Genomic DNA, 24,238 nt, shown 5'->3' with positions numbered 1-24,238 from the left:
AGCAAACAACTTTTCATTATTTTTCTTGAGATAAAAGCAAACAAATACATAACATTAGAAACACCACTAACGATCGATCTTCAATTAAGCGCGCTAAAACATCCACAACCAGAGATAATTAAAGTCCCAAAATCATAAAATATAAACCTCATACAAAGAAAGAAAAGGGAGAAAAAAGGGTCCTCATGTTTGTGTTGGTTTTCTTCAAACTTCATTAAGCACTCTTCGCAACGAGATCCTCAATCAGATCAGCTGCATCTTGAACAGTGGCGATGGTCTGGGCATTTTCTTCCTCCACGGTGATGCCAAATGCCTCCTCAAGTCCCATCACAATCTCAACCTGTATCAATGGGTGCGAATATATCAATCACAATAACCAACTAAACACGGAAAAACAAACATCTATACCAAGTTGCAACCCCTGTCATTCTAAAATTCTACTTGCGTTATAGGAAAGGAAATATAATAGAAAGCTAATGATTAATCGGCAAGGTAGAAAATAGGAACAACAAAAGATAATTGGTAATTACTGTGTCAAGAGAATCGGCACCAAGTTCTGAAAACTTTGAGCCAGCAGACACATCCACGTCTTCAGCTAAAGCCAGCTGCTTCTTCACTATGCTACACACCTTGGTGATAGTCTCCGGTTTGGCCTGCAAAAAGTATATATACCATATTACTATTATAATTATAATCACTGTTTCCTAACTTACATTCGACAGAGTTTTAGTACCTTCAAAGAACAAAAATGCTTTCTTAGACAACACAAGGCTAAGCATCCTATGACATGGTTATGATATTCAAAGGACAATTTGTTTTGTAGATTAAAGAAAACTGTGGAAGAGTATAGGAATCATAGCGAGCCATGAGCAGATGGGTACAAAGCACTGGCTTTCTGAGAAGCCATAATTTTTTATCAGGCCCTCTTTTGGCAAAACAGAGAAGACATCTGAGGTTCGTGTTAAAGGAAACAGCACTCTGTGTCTTAAGACGACCTCAAAGGAAAAGTTGTTTCATAGATTAAAGAAAACTAGGGAAGAGTGTAGGCATCATAGTGAGCCAAGAGCAGATGGGTACAAAGAACTGGCTTTCTGAGACCTATAGTTTTTTATCAGGCCCTCTTAGCCAAACAAAGAAGACATCTGAGGTCTGTGTTAAAGGAAACAGCACTGCGTGTCTTAAGAGGATCTCAAAGGAAAAGCTGTTTCGTAGTTTAAAGAAAACTATGGAAGAGTGTAGGCATCATAGCGAGCCAAGAGCAGATTGGTACAAAGCACTGGCTTTCTGAGATGCCATAATTTTTTATCAGGCCCTCTTTTAGCCAAACAAAGAAGACACCTGAGGTCTGTGTTAAAGGAAACAGCACTCTGTGTCTTAAGAGGACCACAAAGGAAAAGTTGTTTCGTACATTAAACAAAACTATGGAAGAGTGTAAGCATCATAGCGAGCCAAGAGCAGGTTGGTACAAAGCACTGGCTTTCTGAGATACCATTATTTGTTATCAGGCCCTCTTTTAGCAAAATAAAGAAGACAAACTGAGGTCTGCGTTAGAGGAAACAGCACTCAGTGTCTTGAGAGGGCCTCAAAGGAAAAGTTGTTTCATAGATTAAAGAAAACTATGGAAGAGTGTAGGTATCATAGCGAGCCAAGAGCAGATTGGTACAAAGCACTGGCTTTCTGAGATACCATTATTCGTTATCAGGCCCTCTTTCAGCAAAATAAGGAAGACAATCTGAGGTCTGTGTTAGAGGAAACAGCACTCCGTGTCTTAAGAGGACCTCAAAGTATAATTTCCTTCATTACAGGAAACTTTTAAAAAGTGGAGTGAAAATGTTAAGGGAACAAATGGATTTTCCAACATGTCCAACCAGTAATCATATTTTATCAATTCAAAAAGAACATGTACACAATAAATTAATCCAATGCCACATCACCAGAAGTGAAGATATATTTAGAATGCAGAAATTTATGTATGGGACAGATGACAATATAAGAAAAGATTATGGTAGTATTATGATCAATCAAGCTTACCGCACAAGAAATTTGGAGGCGCCCAGGTTGGGAACTGAGAGATGGAAAGCGCTTTCCAGTGACGGAAAAGGAAACTGATTTGAAACCAGAGCTCCTGCCGCCAGGTGCCTGCTTCAACATTCAACCATAAAAACTGAATGTCATGAATGGAAAATATATCAAATGAACATGAAGAAAAAGCAGAATCTAAGGAATTGAAAATTTTCAAGCCAGTATTGTTCGCTTATCTAAAAAGAGATCATGGAATAAACACCCTTCATCATAAACCTTCTAAAATAGCCAATCTCCCACATGGCAAACACCCAACACTCTTTAAATTATACGAAGGGAATCAAAGGGAAGTCAAACTGAAAGTTCATAAATTGTTCTTAAGCAGTGACAAAAATGTTGTAAATATGAAACAGAAAACTAACTAAAAACAAATTTCTAGAGGGAGAGAACTGATGGAGGGGAAGACGACCTCGGATCTCCTAAGATCTAAAACAATGTATCCACTACTCACTACCACCTTCCCTGTCTCTCCGAACTCTCATCGTATCCCTTCAGTTGTACTTGAACCATAAGATTCTCCAAGTACAATCCGTACAAGTGATTTTTTAGAACTATTTAAAGTCATAAAACACGAGAAACAAAACACATCCTTCAGTTGTACTTGTACCATAATTTTCTTTTGATGTTTTGGTTAATCTAAGTTCAATACGTGCAGCAACCAGCACAATTCAATACACGATTTTTGAAACCAAGCTATTTATTGTTGTGTCCAAAAGCTAGAACTAAAGCAAAGCAACCAGCACAATTCAATAAATGACTTTCGAAACCGAGTTATTTATTGTTGTGTCCAAAAGCTAGAACTAAGACAAAATCATGAAGTTCAAAAGCCACCCCATGAAATAAAAAAACTGACCAAATAGCTTCAAATCACCAAATGGGGCCATCAAATGTCTAACCCGACTAGTAGCATGCAATCAATTTCCATTTCCAAACTTCAAATAGCCGATCAAATTATTCTAAAAACTCAATTCAATCAAATATGTCATACTCAAGCTACTCTCAGATCATTCAAAGCTCATACTTTATGATCATCAAAAGTAAATTTTCAATCAATCAGAAATGGAAGCAAAAGCTTCTAGATTTACAGTTGACCAAAAACAATCAATACCCAGCTCAAAATCCAACCAGATTCACAAACTAGACAATATGAGGATCCAAATCTACACCCAGACACCCAGAAACCCAAATCCGAAAAAACAGAACAAACAAGCATAGAGAAGAAAGATGGAAACTTAATCCAATTACCAAAGCGGGCTTGAAGGAGGTGGAAAGGGCAGCAGAAGCTTGGGCGAGGGAAGCCATTGGCGTCGACAGAGGAGAGATCTGGTATCGAAAGAAGTGAGAAATGGAGGGGAGAGAGGGCGGCGGAGAGCACGAAGAGTGTGTAGAGAGAGAGAGTGTGATTTGGGAGGAAAAGAGTCTTCAAACAAGGGTTTTATAAGTGCCGTGGATTGGTTGTTTCTTGGTGTTTGTTGGGATTTGTTGGGCCTTTTACTCGCATTGTTTCCATCGAAATATGGGGCTGTTTGGCCCTCGGCCTTCTGTTTTCCTTCTTGCTGTTTGGCTCCTGGCTCAGGATTCAAGGAGGGTTGTGTTGATATCAAATCTTCTGTTTGGCTCCTTCGTTGCACTACTAATCTGTACCTTTGATCAAGTTGATATCTGAATTTTTATTACAAGAGATATTCTAAACTAAGAGAAGAGAAAATGTTTAAAATCAGGACGCAATGAATTAAGGCCGTCACTAGGAAAATCAACCGCTTGCGATTTATAATTTAACAAGTTTAGATTTATAGTCTAGGTACAAAAAAATATCTATCTACTTAGATTGTCTAGGGAAATCAACCACTTGCAATTTATGACTAAGTTTAGATTTTTTTTTATTTTTTATTTTTTATGAACAAACGATATTATCTATACTAAATAGCAAGTTCATCGCAACCATGAATAACATTGTCAACACTCCCGTCTTCTATACCAATGTTAGAGTGCAAATAGTGCTACTGGGAGCGCAACTTTTAGTTTAGAACTTGAAATTTGATGAAATTTGAAGAAGTGACTTAATATTATTGAAATAGAAACTCAATTGGAAGAGAACGCAAAATAGCAAATGTCATAGAATATGACTGAACCTAATATTCCAAAAAAATTCAAACGCAAAACAAACATGATGTAGAGAGAATTACACACAATCATCAAAAGAAGCATACATAATTTATAAAATTATTACATAAAAGGCGAAACAAATGGGACCACCAAACACAAAAGCCTAGCCTTATGACTCATTTGAAAATGCTTTTAAAATGATTGAAATAGTTTTTTGATGAAAGTGTTTTTGGAACTAATCCTTACTAAAAATGCAAATGAATATTGAAAAAGCATTTTAAATACTTTATACAAGAAGCTAAATTAAAAGCAATTTTGAGATCCAAAAACACTTCCATATCTATCGAGTTCTATTTATGACTAATAATTTGTAATTGATTCTATTTATGCGTATTTTCTTTAAATATATTTAAAGTCGGCTGGCTATGTAGCGATGGTGACCGTTGAAAAGCCAATGCTGACAGAGAAAGTAAGGAGTCCAGGAAGAGGGGCAGGAGAGGGATTTTATTTTTCTTTAATTCTTATTTCTCAATAATTACATTTATTTAAATAAATACAAACAACTTCGGAAGTTTAAAGGAATAATTTTCTCAGACTTGGATTTTCTGCCCTTCTCATCTTATACCTTTTCCATCACTTTCAATTTATGTGATCACTGTTAAGCCATTTCAATATTTTATATTCCCATTGCCTTTTGTCTTATTATTTCTATAAAAAAAAATCAATATAAACTATTGACGTGGTTTAACCGTAACCACAGAATATAGGAGGGGATAGGAATGGTACGTGATGGGAATGGCAGACAATCCAGGTCCAATTTTCTGAGGTTCAAATAAAAAAAATTATGGGCAGGTCAACTCAACTAAAAGATCAAATAATCAGACATCAATTTCTTACATTTCAAATCAACACACCAAAGTCTAAGAACCAGATCTCCTAGACCCAAAGAAACTGAGCTCAATGATCAAATTTATCCAGAAGTATTGAAACTTGATCTAACTGCTACAATTATTATAACTTTTAGAGGGCCCCTGTTTGTAGCCGTTGAATCAAAATTCAATGGCTCAGATCATTTAATGAGTAGGTTCAGTTCTTTTGGGTCCGGAAAGGATCCGGTTCCCAAAGTCTACCAACTTATTTGAATGCCTTGAGCCCTACTAGCAATGTTACCAGAGACAGTGTGTTAGGTTTTCACATGTAAAGATGTCACGGTCAATCGCTTGTGCATATATAATTTTTTTTTTTTCTTTTTGTCGAAAGATAGATCTTTATTAAATACGAGTTGAAAAATTTACATCATTAACAAGAATATTAAAAAAAAACCTTTGGACCAGTACACTACCAGCTAAACGAACCACCATGGGTTTGAACTTTGAACAAATAAAGCCACGACATGCGCCGCTCGTGTACCTTCCCTACAAGTTAACTCGAACGAAGCAATCCCCACGTCATTTGCAATAGCCCATATATCACGTACGTAATTTAATTTTGACCCTCGTTTATCATGAGCTCCACATGCTTCAGTGATCAAAATCATCCCACGCAAACCTGCTCTACTAACCCTAGCAATACTCTATTCATACTAGGAACATAAATTGTTGAAACATCTTCAATAAACGTACATAATTTTGTTTGCTTAATTCAAAATGAAAACTAACGAAAAGTCTAAAAAAACTTTAATTTTAATGAAAAATGACAAATAAATGTGTAGTGAATAGTACCAAGAAAATGTAAAAATGTGATTTTTCATTAAAAGTGAATAGTACCAGGAGTGTTTCGTTAAAATTCCCTAATTCAAATTGTGGGTTCATTTATTCTTGCATATAATTTGTTGTTTTAGAGCACAATGCAGTTAGGTAAACAAGAATTATATGGAGTGCTAACCTTGGCTTTTTGGTTGCTTCATCAAATTTCCAACCAACTTAATTTTCCATTTGCTAAACATAATCAATCATAAATCCATAATTTAATTCGATGAAAGCATGAACTGACAAGCTTATAGGATAATAGATCTAAAACTTAAGGAAAATGATAAACGCGCACATTTTTTTAACTTTTTACAAACCCTTATTTAGTTACGATCATTATTTTTATTTGATTTATTCAATTTAATGGTCATAAATAAAGAAAATTATGTGAGAAACCAAAATTAGCATGTGAAAATCATCTTTCAAACTTAAGAGACATGCAATTCTTTTGATAAAGCTTTGTGTTCTGAATAATATAATGAGAAATGCTAAGGAGACTCTCTATATATTCTTTGTCACCTCATGCTTTTGGCACAATGTTTTATAATATTGGCATGAGAATTAACATTAAACTGTGAGGTGACAGAGAGTCTATGACAAATCCCACTTTAGTCTCCTTAGCATTTCTTTAATATAATTATAATCTTTGTCATATAATTTTATTGTTCATACAAAGGGTGATGCTTTTTGTTTGCGAGTTCGATTAAAAAGTGTCAGCAAGTGGGTTTGTGACATTCCGTCCCGAAATTATCAAAACGTACTTGTGAAATGACTACTTTGCCCCTAGTTCGTTTTCGTTATGTTTATTGGTTGTTTTGTGTGGTGTGGCATGTGCTGGGCCACACACACACACACACTGTCACTCTCATCTATCCCCTGTCCCTTTCCCTGTCTCTCTCCCGTGCTCCCATTCCTTCCTCTTCCTTCGAACGTACGGACACACACCCAAACCCATCAAACCTTTGCAGATCGAGGGAACCAAGTACACCTTCAAGCTCGTGAGGCTCGTGGGAGTCCAGTCGTACCATTTTCAGGTGAGAACTCCGTCGTTTTCACGTCGATTCGACGATGTCCGATTTGGTACTATTCATGCAAACGTAATTTCTTGCGTTTTAGGGAAAACAAAGCTCGTAGGTGACTTGGTGAGGTCCCAAGGAGTCTCGGAGTACTTCGTTTGAAGAATTTTGACGTCGGAATCACTGTGTTTGGAGTTGACCGGAGTTGGGTGGTTTGGACAGGTAAGATCTCGTAGTTTTTGGCTCTTAAAAGTTGTATATTTATGTTCTCCTAGTCTTAGGCTTTGTTTTGGTACAAAAATCGTGAAAAATGGTTGAAAAACGAGAGAGAAATCGAAGGTTGAAGTTTTTCCAGTTTTCCGACGCCGGCGACGGCGCCAGAGGTTCGCCGGGGAAGGAGACGGAATATTCCGTCAAGCCTGACGGAATATTCCTGACGCCGTTAACGGAATCCGTTAGAACTAACGGAATATTCCTTACGGCGTCATTTGACGCCGTCAGCGTGCCAGGCACGTGCCTGCGCTTGGCCGGCGAGTGTGGCTGTGCCTTGGCCGGCACGTGGGGGCGCGTGCGGCGGTGGAAAATTTTTCTAAAAATTTGGGTGTGATCCTGAGGTTGTGTAGAGCACGTTGGTATATTCATTTGTCCAATTTGAGCAATGTATGAGAAGTTATTACTAGAAGTTGGTTATGTGCTTTAAAATTAACGTTTTTATAGTTGTTTCGCATATAGGTGATACGTATCACGAGGACGAGCGTGGTCACTCGAGACAGGGGGGCTACGACCCTTCCACCTATCAGTGAGTGGGCTTTTGATTTTCCGTATATACCTATATACTATATTTTTCCCAGAAATTGGTTTAAATATTATTAGTTATATGCCATGCTTTTTATTATCGTTTATGCATCATTGCATGCATTTGTAGTGCATACATATTCATATGCATATTTAGTGCTGTGGACACACAGGTAAGTGCCAGGTAAGTGGTATTCATGTTTATATTTCAGTAGTAGTTTGAGATGCTTAGAGAGTTCATAACCTGCACCCCCGGTGTTAGTGCTCCCGCCCAGAGTAGGGCACAGTCCTTCACGTGATGTTCACCTCCCGCACCACACGCTCAGCTTGGATCCAAGTTAGGTGCACAATCCTGTCGTACAGACCACTTTAGGTGGTTCCGACTCGTAGGTGACCCGCGATTATTCGCACAGCCTTCATGTGATCGTAGCACTAGAGCGTATATATATATGTTACACCCAGGCCTGTCGTACAAATCACTTTAGGTGGTTCCGACTCGTGGGCAGGTTCAGTTATTTAGTTTGAGATTTGAGCTCTAGATGCAGCCGTACATGTCACGTTAGGTGACTCCGGCTGCCAGATTATATGTTATTGTTATGATTTATACCTGAGCACTTGCATTTCATTATGAGGTTTCGACATGGCATATCCTTGAGCATGATTGACATATCTATACATACGTACATATGTTATTTTCTGGGAAGTATACAGGTTTTACGGCGATGGGTTAGAATGTATTTTACTAAATGGTTTTCGAAAAGCTTTATTTTTGCCCACTCACGCTTTTGTTTTGCGCCCCTCCAGGTTCTAGTTGCTTAGTAGGTTCGGTGGTTTCCCAGAGGGCTTTCCCGGCATTTCTGACAGATACTCACCAGCGTAGGGTCACCTTCGGGTGTACTATTGTCGAGTCATTTTCTTTGGACTGCTGTAGACTTAATGCTCTGAATTAGCGTCTCACTTATGCTAGCACTTGTTTTTACTATCTTGTATGCTAGTTTTTAATCATTCGTACTTTTTATATTACTATTCTATTAGCTTCCGCACGTGCACATGGTTACGTCATCTCCGCGTGACGGCTTGCACGCCCTGATCTCGGTCAGGGTGTGTCAGGGTTGATCTTGCATGTGTAAATTTTATTATTTGCAAAATATTTAGTTAAATGAAAGGATGTAATAAAAACAAAGTCTTTATCCAAAGGCTATTTTATTTTAAATAAAAATAGGAACTAGTTGTGGGGCCACTCTACATAGAATTGCAACGATCTAAATCGTTTAGTTTTCGAGTCTTCATTCATAGATCACCCTTTCAAAAAGCCAATTCAATCCGCATATACCCATTTAATTGTCTTAATGAAATTTCAATATTTCTTATAACATAGTATTTTTCAATTACTTTAAGCTCAATTAGATACCTCAAACATTTTTTATTTGACTAATATTTTGCAATAATATTTTATGAAGTGCATGATTTGATCGTTGAAATTTGTTGATAAGTGAGCCTCGTAATCAATCACAATTTCCATATAAAGAAAATGAGTATTCCTTTTAAATAAAGGGCCTGGTAATAAAAAATTAGCGATCTTGCTACATTTGCTGTCTTTTGCATACTTTATTATTGCAAGGGATCCAAAACGATTTGCTTCTTTTGTCCACTTAAAGTGTTAAGTGTCTATTAGTAAAAGCATTACTTAATTAACTTTATAATTTGAGGTTTTGTTTGGCAAATTTAAATATTATTCTGTAAATTTTAATTTGATTTCTTGACGTATAAGTGGTTGAACTACACAGAAAAATCATCGGATTTGCAATCTAAAAGTCGATTTACAATCGAAGAGGTTGTGAAGTTGCACCAATGCAGAGAAAAAATCCAGCTTCCCTTTTTGTTTTGATTTCAAAAGAGATGAAGGACTCGGTTGGAAGTGTACTAAATGCCTAAATCATTTTTGGTGAAATTCATTTTGGATTTCAAAAACATTTTAATTTATTTTTTTAACAAAACACCAGATATGTTATTCTTGCAAGAATCACTTAAAGTGCTTTTCTAAAATCCACTTTGATTTTTAATAAGAATTGGCTTCAAAAATATTTTCATCAAAAGAGTTTTTTAATCATTTAAAAAACATTTTTAAACAAGTCCAAAAACACGAGTTTGGTATCCCTTTTACCTCTTTCAAAATTGCCAGATGATTACACAAATGAGTACCACCACCACTTCATCCCATTCCAAAAAAACAAAAGACTTGCAACTCAAGTAATCAAGAGCTTATATCTTTGCATCTAAGGTTTTTGTATTCAAGCAATCCTCTCTCACTCAATATCGCAAATTTTACGACAACAAGAAAAATGAAAAAGGAAGCAAATTATATATTTTTCTTGGGTAATATCATGTTACAACGTAATTTGACAGTTATTGCATTATCAAATCATTTTGCCTAAAAAAAAAAACTGAAATTGGTACCAAGTGGAATATCTTGTATATAAAAATTATTATCCGCTGGATTGACTAGTCAAACTCACTAGTCAAGTAAGATAGATTTGTTAGTCGATCAATATGAGATTCAAATACCAATTTCAGTTCCCAAAAACTATCCTAGTCAGCAAGGCTGTAGATTGTTGCAAGTTATCAATGTGTCAAGTGAGCATGATAGTGAGTACATATCATTTAAATATTCAACAAATATATGTACCATGTATGTGTATGTGGGATGTGTGACATAATAAATAGAACTTGAACACAAGATATTTTTTGCCGGAACAACCCACCTTTGGGTTAAAAAACCGGGGACTCCCCACTGAGTCCAATCCACTAGTGTAAACAAAAGTTCATACAAAGACCATACAAGCTCAATTCCTAGATCCCTATCTATGGAGCAGTTTTACCTTTGTGCAACATTGCCTTACACAAGATGAATTTCTTCGATCTTCACGAAGTGGCACCTCATCCTGAGCTCTTCACCTTGTGGCACCGAGATCAGCTCACGAACTATGCATATGATGATGTGACAATGATATGCAGATCTGGATTCAGATGTCTAGTCAGTTTCTTCAGTCAAACAGTTGAAGGAAGAAACTGACGAGAATCCTAAAGTGGGTTAGTTTTAAAGATTTGAAACTAGAAACATTTGACCATTAATTTAATGCAAAACCAAAGACAATGCAACCATATTCTTCAATGATTGGGTGTTCAATGCATGAAAGAAGGTTTTGCAACTAGGGTTTTCATAAATGAAGAACAAAGAGGCAGGTAAAGTCTTAATGCCTTTCTCACGCTAACTTCTCACTAGAAATATAATCTGAAATACCCCAAAAAGAAAGAAACCCTAGCTAGAAATCTTAACTCCAAAAGCTTCGATTTGTTTTTCACCTACCAAGAACACATGTCGTTTTACAAACTTATCAGAGAAGATTAAGGGCTAAGTTCTAACTATCGGCAGAAAGCTGTCAGGAAGCCCATGTGGGTAGGTCTTAATTTGAGTGCCCAGCTTGCTGGAAATTTGCACGCAAGCCTGACTAGACAATTAAGCTAGTCAGAATGAAGCATGAATGTATACGTGAAATGCATATGCATGAACAAACCTTTTAAAGTGAGATGTGTCTCATCCTTGTACATTTCTTCACAACAAACACAATCCAAATATAGAAAAAAACCTAAAGTTAAATTAAGCACGGAGTACAATATTGACAAGAAAAATCAAACCTAAAAGTCTAACTTCACATTTTCATTTCATATAATTATAGCAATCACGTGTGACACAACATCACATTCAAAAATAACATCAATCAATTATTTCTTTAGATTCATTTTTGACTTCCCACCTTTTCCTTTTGAAAAAGAAGAGGAAAAACCGAAAAAGGGCAGAAAAAAGAAGAAGAAAATCATTGTTATTTATTTTTGGCTTCTCCTTTTTAAGCTTTTAACTTTCGGTAAAGTAAAAAGGGAAGTGTGCACGTCCACGTCCATGTCCATGTGGAACGCAGTGGCCAGTTCTTGTCTCGTTTGGTGGCTTTGCTGTGCTACTTGCTACTTTCCCTTTGCCCTTCCATGCCTTAAGTTGCACAAAATTACCGTGGATGGAATGTCAACGTTAACATTTGTGGTGAAAATTTTCTTAATAACGTGTGTGGTAAATTTTGAGGCGCGTTTATTTATACATTTATTTTTCTTATCACACATTCTTGTTAATTTTTATCTATTGCTTTTTTTTTTTTTCAATTCATTTGATTTAATTATCGAAAATTGAAAGGAGTGTGTAAGAAGTGAAAATAGGTGCGTAGATAGCACTGAACTAAATTTTTTGTTCGTCCCAATCTGCGTCAAACTTTCCATTCAAATGGTATCCAATTCTTCACTTTCAAGTGTAAAATGTCGATTCAAGTCTAAATTTAAGATCCAACAAGTTTTTATTTATTTTTATTTAAGTGATATTCTACTTTGAACTAATCTAAATTGAGAGAATAGAAAAAATCCTCACTCGAGCGCATAAGTTATATTTGCTTATATAAAATACTCTTACGTAACAAGTGGCGCTGCATAAAAAACATCTATTGAGTAATTGAAGTAATTTTCAAACAACTAATAAATATTTAATGAACGGGTGATGCTACTTAAACTATGCATTTGCTAAAATATCTCCTCTCTCAAACGTATAATATATGGGTGAAATTAGACATAATTTGGGTTGGAAGTTGGATTTTGACTGAGACAGACAACAAACACATACCTAGAACTACAATTATTTACCTCACCATGTTGGGGGCAATTGGGTCAATTTGGTTTGCATGGGGTGCTTGCTAAGAAAGAAAATAAAAGTGGGAAAGAGGGTACGGTGCAACAATTGAGAGAGACCCATTGCCACTGTCAGTGGTTGTGTTTCAGCAACTGAGCACCACCACCACCCATTCCTCCATTCCTCCATTCCCACACTTTCTCTCTCTAGAATCCCACTCTCTCTCTCTCTCTCTCTCTCTAGTTTCTTCGTCTGGGTTCTTCTCATCCGCCTGCATTCCCTCAAGAACTGCCGATGACGACGGCGCCAGAGCTTCTGGATGTTCATCCCCCCGAGCTCACATTCAAATGTAATTTGCTAATTTCCCACTTTTTTTTTTGGTTCCTAACTTTGATTAGTATTATTTCATCACACCTAAGAAACAACCGATTGCACTTTCTTGTGTAATTATTATTATTAATCGTGTCTTGTCTTGTTTCCCCTTTGCAGTTGAGGTTAAGAAGCAGAGTACGTGCTCGATTCAACTCGGCAACAAGTCCGATCACTATGTTGCTTTCAAGGTAATGTAGTTGCTTCAAACTTTCACAGTTTTTTTATTTTTTTATTTTATTTTTATTTTTAATTTTCTGAATTGCTTATTGTTTTTTGTAGATCGTGTGTTGTGTGCATGGAAACATATATGATTTAGTCACTTTTGATGAAAATGTGGCCGAAATTGAGAAAAATTTGGGTTTGATTTGGGATTTAGGAGATGAATTGGGTGTGCTTAATGTTTTGGTTTGCTATTTGGCAAAATTTGTTTGCAGGTGAAGACCACTTCTCCGAAGAAATATTGCGTGCGGCCGAATGCAGGCATTGTAAAGCCCAAGACAACATGTGATTTCACAGGTCTTGTGTTCTTCATCTCTCTTCATCTTGGGGTTTTTGTGTTTTTCTGTAATGTGTTGTTGTCTCTGTGGTTTGAGTCCTAATGCATGCATTGATGATATGTCGTCTTAGGCGAAGCATTATATGTTATGATTGTCAATACGGATCAGATATTGGAACACGAATTTACTTGATTGAAATTGACAGTCTACCAACGTTTTTCTGTTCATACATGTATTGTAATGAGTCTGTTTGTAAGATTATGAGGACATAATGTTAAGCGTAAACTTGCATCGACATTGTTAGTTGCCTGTTATGGTGCTGACCCAAAATGTAGCGCCGAAACTAAATGGATTTTGACTCTTCACCTTTTTGGTCAATGCAGTTACTATGCAAGCTCAGAATGTAGCTCCACCGGATTTGCTGTGCAAAGACAAGTTCCTAATCCAGAGCACTGTTATTCCTTTTGGGACAACTGAAGAGGAGATTACATCTCAGATGGTAAGGTATTAAGAATGATTGGCCGTCTCTTGGTCTAAGTTGTTCGGTAAAATTCTCGTTTTAACTTCTCAAATTTTTGGCAGTTTTCAAAAGATAGCAGCAGATACGTTGAAGAAAGGAGGTTAAAAGTGGTGCTTATTAGCCCACCCGCATCCCCAGTATTTGTACCAATGAATGGAGAGTCGAAGCAAGATCCATGTTATGACACTTCAGTGAAAAAGGATAGGGTTTTGAGTGGAGTTGAAAATGTACCTCCGAGTCATGGGGTAAGAGCAATAATGTTGTCCGTTGAACTGAATTCTTGACTGATCTCTTATCCTTCTTCGTTTGTTTGATGTTCATCTCTTATTTATTGTTCCTTCGTTCTGTGTATGTGTTCGAATATTCCTTCTTCGTTTGTTTGATGTTCATCTTTTATTTATTGTTTCTTTGTTCTGTGTATATGTGTTCGAATATTAATTTTTCTTGATTATTTGCATGTGTGTGTGAGTGCCAAATGATATTTGCACTAGCATTTTAATGTGGTAGGCAGCATTGATTTTCATCTGTATGTTAGTAGGAGTAAATGATTTTGTGCAAGTGTTATTTTATATTGTAATCAATTTTGAAATCAGATGTGTCAAAAAAGAGTTGTTCACATATTGTAATAAACCATAATCTGTTTTCCATGTGCCGGGTTGCTGAGGATGTTAACGCGTTTGAAACTTGTAAGGACGTGGATGAGTCAAGAGCAGTTAAGGATGTTGCGGCATCAAAACCAGCTAAGGATGTGGAGGAAGAATTGAAACCAGCTAAGGACTTGAAGGATTTGAAACCAGCTAAAGATATGGAGGAATCGAAACCAGCTAAAGATATGGAGGAATCGAAACCAGCTAAGGATTTGGAGGAACTGGAACCAGCTAGGGGTGCTGCCAAGTTGAATTTAACAAGGGATTTTGAGGAACTGAAATCAAAGCTAAATACAGTGGATTCAAAGCTAAAAGAGGTCTGTTTTTCTCATCTAGATATCTTTATAGCGTGGTAGCCATGAAAATCTTATTTTTGACAAAAGGTGTTGTCATTCTCATGGAAGGATAGTAGGAAAGATATCTGAATTTAAGAAAGTTGACAGGGGAATAATATGGGAAGAGGTTACTATTTAAGCATGTTGAAGTGCCGTAGTTAACTGTGAATTGTTGCAAATACATTCAGCAGTAAGATTTCTCACTCTCCCACCCCCGCTCCTCCTCTCGTCCTCCCTCTTCCACATTCCATATTCCATTGCGGTCGACTAGGCTTATAATGCATCAATTCTTTTCATTCCTGGGTAGGAAGATCGTATCCCATACGTGGCCCAATTCCGGGTGCGTGCGCTCCTCAAATTGCCGTTGGGTGGATCCTACTTTCTAGTACTCTTTGTAATGTTAACATTCGTGTGACCCCTCATTGAAACTGTAAATAGAAGTGATCTTAAATTTGTCGCATATTCTTTGCAGGCTGAACTTACCATCATGAAGTTAATGGAAGAGAGTAGCAGGTCCACTCGAGAGAAGAATATGCTTAAACATGAATTGGTGAGTAATTTATTCCTTGAATCCTTCACTTTTCTATTATCTTCATCAGAGGATAGCTGCATGATCGGTAAATGTAGTATGCGTTCTCTCCCATAACCGCCTTTGAATCAGATAGTATGAAGAATGAGAGATATGGATGAGTAGATTTTCCAACCAATCAATTCATTATCTTGTTTCAGTCTTCTTTTTTCATCGTTTGAACCTCGCTGCTCTTATGTGCCCCGTCTGGAGATCTGATGTCCGCCTTTTCTCTTCGTAGGAGTCGTTGAGGAGGAGGAAGAACAATTTAAAAACAGTCACGGTTGGCTTCCCACTCTTCCATGTTTGTATGGTTGCCCTCGTCAGTCTAGCAATCGGATACTATATCCATCCGTAGAGACAATTCTCCGTCCTGGATCTTAGACAGTGAAACGAAGTTGTTTCTCCTTCTCTGACTGAGTGAGAAGGATCTGCATGCATGTTTCTGACACCAAAGATGTTCTTCCGTGTGATGCGTAATGTGTGGATATAATCTGAATTCTGCATGTATGAACTTCTCCCAAATAATGTTTTGTTTTGTAAAAAATGTCCTGTGGATGCCAAGTTTGTTTTGAAGCTTATGTTCCAAGAAATTCCGTGATCAGATGAGTGTGATTAGGTTTTCGAATGTTAATAAAAAAATTGATAAACATTCGGCATTCAGTTGAGAAGTACAACTAAACTAAGAGTTAGTTGGTAATCTTCCTTTTCCGCATAAGGCGTAGGCCAAAAGGGTATTTTCATCTATTGATGATTGCTTGTTTGTACGAACGACATTAATCTCTTCCATAGGTGATGAAAATGGTAACGACGAGCCAAAAATCTTATCTTATTTTTCATCTAACCGTTGCAAAGATATATTAGATCCCTATATGCAAGATCTAACCGTTGATTTCTTAGACCACTCAGTCGATGCAATTTCCGAAATCAAAAAATTTGAAAGATCATTACAACACCAATCACACAAAACTTACAAGGGCATCAACTGTGGTAAGGATTTAACCTAATCAGCAACCTATGCAGACATGAAAATTTCCGAACCACCACACGAAACAAGCAGCTCATCCTGTGTAAAATGCTGTCACCACACTCCAAAATCTCCTTTGTATGAACAAATGCACACTGCAGCCACTCTCAACCACAACCTATACATTACATAAATTAGTGCTCATCTGTGATTGTGTATAAGTAGTTATATATGTGTGTTAGTTCCGTCTCAATGCCATTGATTTCCAATTTCTTCAACGGGTGAGCCTGGAACGAAAGGCACAAAACCCCGCCCGCCAAAAACAGGCCGCATGAAAGCATTATCAAATCTTCGCCAGTAATGGTGGACAGTGTGAGAAGGAGAGCTTAAGAGCATTCGTAAACTAGTTGGACGGGGTATGTCCGTGGGTCCTATGTTTGCCTCTGAATCTTCCACCCCACAGTTCACTTCTGAATCTTGGCCATTGCCGAGTAGTGGCACAACGATTGATTTTGGACTAGACGGTTCAGAAGATATCATACTCGAGACGTGTTTTGAGACAGGAAGCAAGATTCTCACAAGCGGTTTGGTCATCAAACCAAAAACCTGCATAAACAAAAGGATGTAATATACCAGACCAATAATTTGCGGGTTTATATACAAAATGTGTCCTGAACGAGTCCGGATTTCAAGTCGCTGGTGTCTTACCACTGTGCTGAAAAGAACAACTGTGATGGTGCTGGTGATCATGATCGCATTCGCACGCAAGTCCGTATGGCCAGACCTATTAAACTGCATACGCATTCACAACAAAATATCAATGTTTGTGTGACAAAACTTTCCCAAGCAAAGATCACGAGTACACAATCATGAAGTTCTTCTCGCTTTCGTCTAACTGTTTTAAAAGTCCCGAAGATTACAAAAAATGAGTTTCATAGGCAACAGAAAGGACTACATAGCGTTCAATCTTTACCTGATTATAAGCAAGTGCCATTGAAACAGAGCCACGCATAAGCCCCGCCCACCAAACTGTAACCTGAAAACCGGGAAATGTGCAGAGATCTGTAATATTTCATTTGATTCAAAGAATGTACACCAAAAGAGCTAGAATTGGATAAACTCCTACTTGCTGCTTTAAACTAAGCTTGTCTTGTGGAGATTTCTTAGTCAAGTTGGATAAGAAAGACAAGGGAAAAACAAAGGCTGCTCTTCCAATCAGAACCAGTACCAACAGTATCGAACTCACCGCCATGGATTTTCCAGGGCTGAACAATGAAAATACAGCAAAGCAAAATTAACCAACTAACGGAGATCAACTAAACACGTTGTACAAGACGTAACGAGTTTAAAAGGAGGCTGATTTCCTCTTTCTGCACTGATCATACCTATCACTCACAAATCTCCACTTGTCAATGTCCAGGGTATCCATGCCGACATAAAGAAAGATAAAGATCTCCGCCACAAACGAGAGAGTGGCAAAAGTATGCCTGCATTAGTTTGTAAAGAGAATGAAACATCAGCAATGTTTTCCACAGGTTTTGACAGATCGAATGAGAATGCCTCTCAATTTTCCAGGAAGATGTTTATGGATATTTAACGTACTTAGTTGTCACTCGTGAACTTTCAGTCACGTTATGCCATGTGTAGTGAGACATAACAATTCCGCAAAAGAACACAGTGAGAATGGCACTCAAATAACATAGCTGAATGATAAATCAAAATTTTGTTTTATGGTCAGAGTTCTTTTTAGATAAGAAACAAAATAAAAGAAACACGATGTACGAGTTGTCACAAATCTTACTTCAGACAGCATGTATGACAGGTAAGCCATGAGTATCATAAGAGCGACTTCGCGATCAGTTGAGTGCCTGATTATTGAAAATTAGAAAAAACAAGTATAAGAGCACTACTCGAAGTCACATTTAAAAACTCCGTCTTTCACTGTAAAATTATACAAACCTGCCGAAGTAGAGCTTCTTGATGATAAATGCACTTAGTAGTCCAGCCTGCAAGAAAGTAGCGTTAAGAAAAAAGATGTATGTGTCAGCAATTTATTTTGGGAGAGAGAGAGAGAGAGAGAGAGAGAGAGAGAGAGAGGGAGGGAGGGAGGGAGGGAGGGAGGGAAGGAGGGAGGCTTACTGCGATTCCCAGGATTGTACTTGTAACAAACAAATATAAAAAGTTTCCAAAAAATTGCAAAGCAGTGCTTGTATTGATGTGAGAGAGGTCGAAGCTCTGGATTGCATTGAAAAGCACTATTGATGTAGCATCATTAACGACACCTTCCCCAAAAACCAGGCTGTACAACAAAGGCGTTTCATCCTGATTCAGCACCTGCATTAAAAAGTTTGGATTAATTCAGTCGTCGTTAAATCTGCAACAGGAGCACATCCTTCACAAGACACAAAGACCATGCATACCTGTAAGGTGCAAACAGAATCGGTTGCAGAAAATATCGCGCCAAGTGCTGCAACCAAGGGACTGATCCAATTAAGCAGAGAATAACAAGATAAAAACAAAACAACAATAATTTGAAGTCATAAAGTATACCAAGATAATCTCCAATCTTGAGGGAACCGACACTGAACTTGTGAAAAAAGTGCATTGCACCTGGTTCAAAATACAAAAGAACTCATGAACAACCATTAAAACCATCATTGAAATGATCCGCTGGTCAATCAAAATCGAAGAAGCTAGTAACGTAGAAGCTTGTTTGAAACCAATTATACTGAAGAGGCAGTCCTGCTCATACTTTAAACGATTTATTGTTTCGAACATTTTTACTATGCACAAATATCCTAACACACAAGTGTCTCACATCTTTAAACCTTCCAGCAGAAACCTATGCTACAAAAGCTAAAATCCTCAGGTTGTCGAGTTACCTAAGGATATGATGGCAAAGGATATGAGAGTTCCAACAGCACCAAACGTCATGATAGTTATGAAATTACGAAAAAATTGCTTCTTCTTTACCTGGAACCTGATGACGTTGAGAAGAAAAGATCGATTATAATGTACTGCCAACTTAGCGAGTAAAATAATCGAAATAAATACTTACTAAATTCCATTAATATACTCTTTTAAAGTTTACATCGATCGAGTTATCGAGCAGAACTCCGGTCATTTCATGCCGTTTATGTTACTTTAGATAAATTGGCAAACTTATATCAAAAGCAACCAACCATATACCGATTGCGTACGTCTTAAAGCTTAATTAAACTGATTAGACAAACCCATAATTACAACACCTAAATGAGTAAATTGCGAATCTGATCAGGAAAACAATCAGTTAAAACCGCATTGAACTTACCCGGCATTAAAAATGATAGGCGGAAGCAGATATATAAAGAAGAGATCTTCACTAAACACTAACAAACGTGAGCTTTTTCCTCCGGTTGTGAGCAAAATTACAACTCCTGTGCACAGTCCCTGCCCACCAACACAAAAATTCCCGCAAAATCATTTCCGGTTCTCCATAAACACACACATATAATAAATACATATACGGGTACGGAAGTGATTTCCGCACATGCACTTCCTCTCCTTGCACGCCGGCCTTTATTTCTCGCATTTGGATTGAACAAATCAACGGACAAAAATGAAGAGGATGTGCGGAAATCATTTCCTATACCGTCGTAGAACAATAAAAGCTGACTCACAATTACAAGGGCTGTGATGGACTCATTCATCCATCGACTTTCTTCCAGCAAATGACCAAGTAGAATACAGGCGCAGAGAAGCGCCACGAAAAGGTTCATCGAAACCACTGATGTGTGGTCGGAGGCCATCAGAATTCTCATTGATCCCGTTGCAATTGAGCTCGCATCGACCGCCATTGCTAGCAGTACCAGAGAGCAATTCAGTTCAAGTTGCACTTCGAGTTCACGTCAAGCCTTCGTTTCTGGGAAGCTGAAAAGTGGAAAATTTTGCAAGAAACATTACATCTTTAACATTTTATTTTATTCCAACGATAATTTACACTAGATTAATCTATATTATTCAAAGCATACTGATCTGGTCAACTTCGGGAGGAGTGCAAAACAGAAGAGAATTAGACATCAAGACAGTAGTGACTGTTGAGTTGACAACCCAAGTCAAATTTTCCGAGGCTAACTATTTCACCTTAAATTGTGGAAATTAAATAAAAAAGATTCTTAAAAAAAAAAAAAAAAAAAAAAACTCATTTTTTGAGTAACTAACCAGTTTTTGGAGGTCAAAGTTTTGATCTTTGAACAAGAAAATTGAGGGGAAATGGTCCAAATTTGGATCTGGATTCTATAATTCCTACTGAAAAAAACTACCAAAATTCAAGATTTGTTAGTTCCAGAAAAGTTTAGAGAGAGAGAGAGAGAGAGAGCAGAGCAGGGGAGGAGTGAGAGGAGTGATGAGGAGAGGAAGAGAGACCGCTAAGCGAGTGGAATATATACGGTCGCCTCGCCTAAGGGGGAGTTTGAAATTGGAGGGAAGCTGACCGTTGATTGAGCGGCAGTGATGACAGATGGACGGTGGAGATGTAAGTAAGCCTGTGTTTGACTTTAAGCGGCGGTGTTTCGAGGTGTCTTGACGGTCTTGAGATTGAATGAAATATTCTCTGTTGTTGTGTTGTGTTGTGTTGTGCGTCATCATCATTGTGTTTGTGTATTTGTCGCCTTGAATGAAGGATCCTTTATTATTATTATATTATTATATTATTATTATTGTGTTACTTTTGCTTTTTTGTGGAAGGTCACTTTTTTGTTTTGCATGCGATTGATAGGGATCGGGCTTTCATTGTCATAGAAGGATTTGGATCTTCTCTGGATTAATCAAGAGGATTCTCCTGATCAATTATTGTAGGTTATGAAATTTTTATTCAATAGCTAAAAATAGGGGATCATTTTAAAGTTATAATGATTGTAACTGTTGAATAAAAATCCAACAGCCCACGATGATTGATCAGGAGGATCCTCTCCATTAGCTCAGGAGAGGATCCAAATCCGTCATAGAATTCTAAAATGTTAAATTAATTTGTCATTTAATACTACGTTTTTGTGGTATTTTTTATTATTTATAAGTGAGATTTTAGGTTCGATTTTCGTCAAAAGTGAATTTGAATCACATTATTTTAAATCCATTGTGAAGCTCAACTCACCATCTTTAAACTTAGTATAGATAATTTTTTCATTTGTTATGAAAAAAATATTAATGTAATACAACCATTCATGCTTGGTAACAATCCATTAACACAAACAAGCTCACCTGTTAAAAAACTCTCTTTATCACTCAAAAGAGAGTGAAAATACAATTTGATATTTTATCATAAATTAAAATCATAGTCAGTAATTTCGTTTTCAGTTATTTTAAAAAGTATTTCCAAACGAGCCGCAAATCTTCTACCTAGCCAGTAGGCTTGAAGGTGAACAAAGAATACAAATCCCGCTTCTAGTCACGTTAAAACTCTCACACTTATCATGCTGTGCAAATAATAAAATAAAATAAATATAATATCAATATGTTTAGCCCAAGGCAGTTGATTTTACTATTTAAAATCTTAACAAAATCTAGGTAGGTTTTGCCCATAAAATATAGAGAAGGCAATGTGGCAATCGCTATAGACTAAATTCTCAAATACACAATTGAACAGGCCCTTTATGCAAATGGATTCTCATTTTTTCCAAAAAAATAGCGATTAGGTGTGGGGTTCCATTTTATATCGAACTTCAACGATCTGAACCGTCTAAGTCTCGATTCATAAATCATCCTTACAAATATTCAATTCAATTCAAAATCATTTGCCTATTTAAAAATTTCATTATTTTTTATATAACAAAGTATTCGTTAATTTTTTTTAAAACCCAATTAGATGTTTAAATATTTTCGATTTGATTAATATTTTGTAAGAATAATCTATAAAATGCAACTTAAAAAATAAACAATTTAAACCGTTAAAATTTGATATCGTATGAACCTGATAACTAATATGTATTTTTATAAATAAAAAATAGATATCTCATCTCTTAAAGACTTCTCACAATTGAATTGAACAGGACCGTTTAAGAATCTCAACGTATGGGCCAACCCCACCTAACACTGCACCACACTGGTTCCCCACGTTCGCAAGGCACAGTGCTGGTGAGGGTTCGTACGGCCACCATTATGGAAATCATAATCCCCACAATCGCCATCAAAATATTTCTGACTTCTTCTTTATTGGTTAAAGAGAAAGGTCAAGAAATATCTTTAGATTCTTTATAAATTCTGAATCACTTCATGTTTTTAACATAATATTTGTATGAAAATTGACGTTAAAATTATGAAATGACAAAAAGTTCCACTTTTGAGAGAGATTTCTTAGCATTTCTCTGGTTAAATAATAGGCGAGACGATAGATTTTCAGTGTAATTAGAACACGGAATGCTACATCATGTGTCAATATACAAATGGTGAGATATGTATGTTAAAAAGTAAATTTTCCCACCACTTATATAAAAATAATTGGTGTACACTCGTGTTCTGATCACAACAAAAAAAATTTCTTCACACAAGACTATTTAGACACACAAAACTAATACATTTATGAACACAAATTCTAATATAGTGGAATATGGATCAACCCTAAAATGAGAAGAGAAAAGTGAACGAGGCTTTCTCAAAGTGAGACACTTCATAAATTTTCTACCACCTTATAGTTTAACGCACTTGTACTTTCGCTTGTCTTTCCATCCTCACTTGATCAGGCTGTATTTCCTAAACTGACTAACCTCCTTCGCAATGGAAATGCCCTATTCGTCTTTTTGAACCACTCACAAGACCACTGAGATCAAATTGACTCAGTGGAAATGCGGATACAACATAAAGAACCTAAAAGAAGAGCATCCTCTTTTAAGTTTCTTACTCCATCACCCACCGCCGCTCGGCCCGTGTTAGAGAAGACGGTGCAACTCTTTGAAGAATGTCTTAAATTTCATGTCAACATTATAAAACATTGCTCAAAAAACATGAGGGGAAAAATATTCTCATTTTTAAAAAAGCGTGCTTAACATTTCTCAAGTGAGAAATGTGTTTAATTAAGTTGTACGGATGATGGTAATCTATTTGCAGTGTAGAAGGAAAGAGTAACATTAAGCAATTTGTGGTGCATGCTGCTTGACGATGCACCATTCATGGGTGCAAAGCCATGATAACTGCTTAGCTCAATGCCGGCACCTTTAAAGATCGATCAATACAATGCAGGTACAGGGACCGATCCAGTAGCGGAAGAAGAATCATCATCATTATATTAGATCAGTCAATCGCATGGTCCACAATCATCACCATTCTATTGCCACGTGGTTACGTACACACGTTCATTGTTTGATGGAGAAATTTTTGGACGAGCACACTATAACATGGCGTGTTATAACATAGTGAAAGACTTATTTTTAGCTACATTCTTTGAATTTGGTTTTTAATTCTATTTTGTCCACTGTAACTTAAAAGTCGTCATTTTATTTTTTGAAATTTAAAATTTGCTCTATTTTGCCCCTAGAACTCAATTTTAATCACATTTTATCTACTGAAACTCAAAAGTTGTCATTTTTCTATATAAAACTAAAAACCTGATCCACAAGGCCTTAATTTTGTTAATTTCGTTATGTGGGATTGATTTGTATGCACCAGGCTAATTCTTTTTTTTTTTTTTTTTTCATCTCAGCTACTCAAGCAAGGCAACCCAAAAAAAAAATAAAAATAATAATAATAATAATTCAATTCTTAATTTCTTCTTTTAAATTTAATATTTTATGATTGTTGAATGTTGAGTCCATAAGTCGAAGTGAAACGAATTTTGAATTTTAGAGAGTAGAGTGATAACTTTTGAGTTACAGGAAACAAAGTGAGAT

The 24,238-nt window shown here is 36.7% G+C and overlaps 3 protein-coding genes across 5 annotated transcripts; 1 reads left to right on the top strand and 2 right to left on the bottom strand.

The window, feature by feature from the left end:
* Positions 1–3,502, bottom strand: LOC137730459 (acyl carrier protein 1, chloroplastic-like). Of its 2 annotated transcripts, none has more exons than XM_068469448.1 (4): positions 3,328–3,502; positions 2,032–2,142; positions 531–653; positions 1–340 (listed from the first exon to the last, which is right to left on the bottom strand). In XM_068469448.1, the coding sequence occupies exons 1-4, from the start codon at positions 3,382–3,384 to the stop codon at positions 215–217; spliced, it is 417 nt and encodes a 138-aa protein (XP_068325549.1). In that variant the 5' UTR covers positions 3,385–3,502; the 3' UTR covers positions 1–214. The 2 variants fall into 2 exon arrangements, with proteins under 2 accessions (XP_068325549.1, XP_068325550.1); XM_068469449.1 differs by having other exon boundaries at positions 2,032–2,139; positions 3,328–3,500.
* Positions 3,503–12,587: 9,085 nt separating this feature from the next.
* On the top strand, positions 12,588–16,066 carry LOC137731684 (vesicle-associated protein 2-2-like). Of its 2 annotated transcripts, none has more exons than XM_068470865.1 (8): positions 12,588–12,822; positions 12,963–13,033; positions 13,280–13,361; positions 13,726–13,841; positions 13,925–14,107; positions 14,554–14,826; positions 15,317–15,394; positions 15,654–16,066. In XM_068470865.1, the coding sequence occupies exons 1-8, from the start codon at positions 12,768–12,770 to the stop codon at positions 15,768–15,770; spliced, it is 975 nt and encodes a 324-aa protein (XP_068326966.1). In that variant the 5' UTR covers positions 12,588–12,767; the 3' UTR covers positions 15,771–16,066. The 2 variants fall into 2 exon arrangements, with proteins under 2 accessions (XP_068326966.1, XP_068326967.1); XM_068470866.1 differs by having other exon boundaries at positions 15,574–16,002.
* A 177-nt stretch (positions 16,067–16,243) lies between these two features.
* LOC137731683 (sodium/hydrogen exchanger 1-like) lies at positions 16,244–20,322 on the bottom strand. Its single transcript, XM_068470863.1, has 14 exons — positions 20,039–20,322; positions 19,690–19,808; positions 19,262–19,359; positions 18,930–18,989; positions 18,800–18,846; positions 18,519–18,713; positions 18,339–18,385; positions 18,181–18,247; positions 17,982–18,082; positions 17,765–17,866; positions 17,506–17,644; positions 17,353–17,415; positions 17,088–17,171; positions 16,244–16,985 (listed from the first exon to the last, which is right to left on the bottom strand). The coding sequence occupies exons 1-14, from the start codon at positions 20,213–20,215 to the stop codon at positions 16,629–16,631; spliced, it is 1,656 nt and encodes a 551-aa protein (XP_068326964.1). The 5' UTR covers positions 20,216–20,322; the 3' UTR covers positions 16,244–16,628.
* Positions 20,323–24,238: the final 3,916 nt, after the last annotated feature.

The sequence above is a fragment of the Pyrus communis genome, chromosome 4 (genome assembly GCF_963583255.1).
Source record: "Pyrus communis chromosome 4, drPyrComm1.1, whole genome shotgun sequence".
Classification (NCBI taxonomy): domain Eukaryota; kingdom Viridiplantae; phylum Streptophyta; class Magnoliopsida; order Rosales; family Rosaceae; genus Pyrus; species Pyrus communis.
This window is presented reverse-complemented; position numbering and strand designations above follow the sequence as displayed.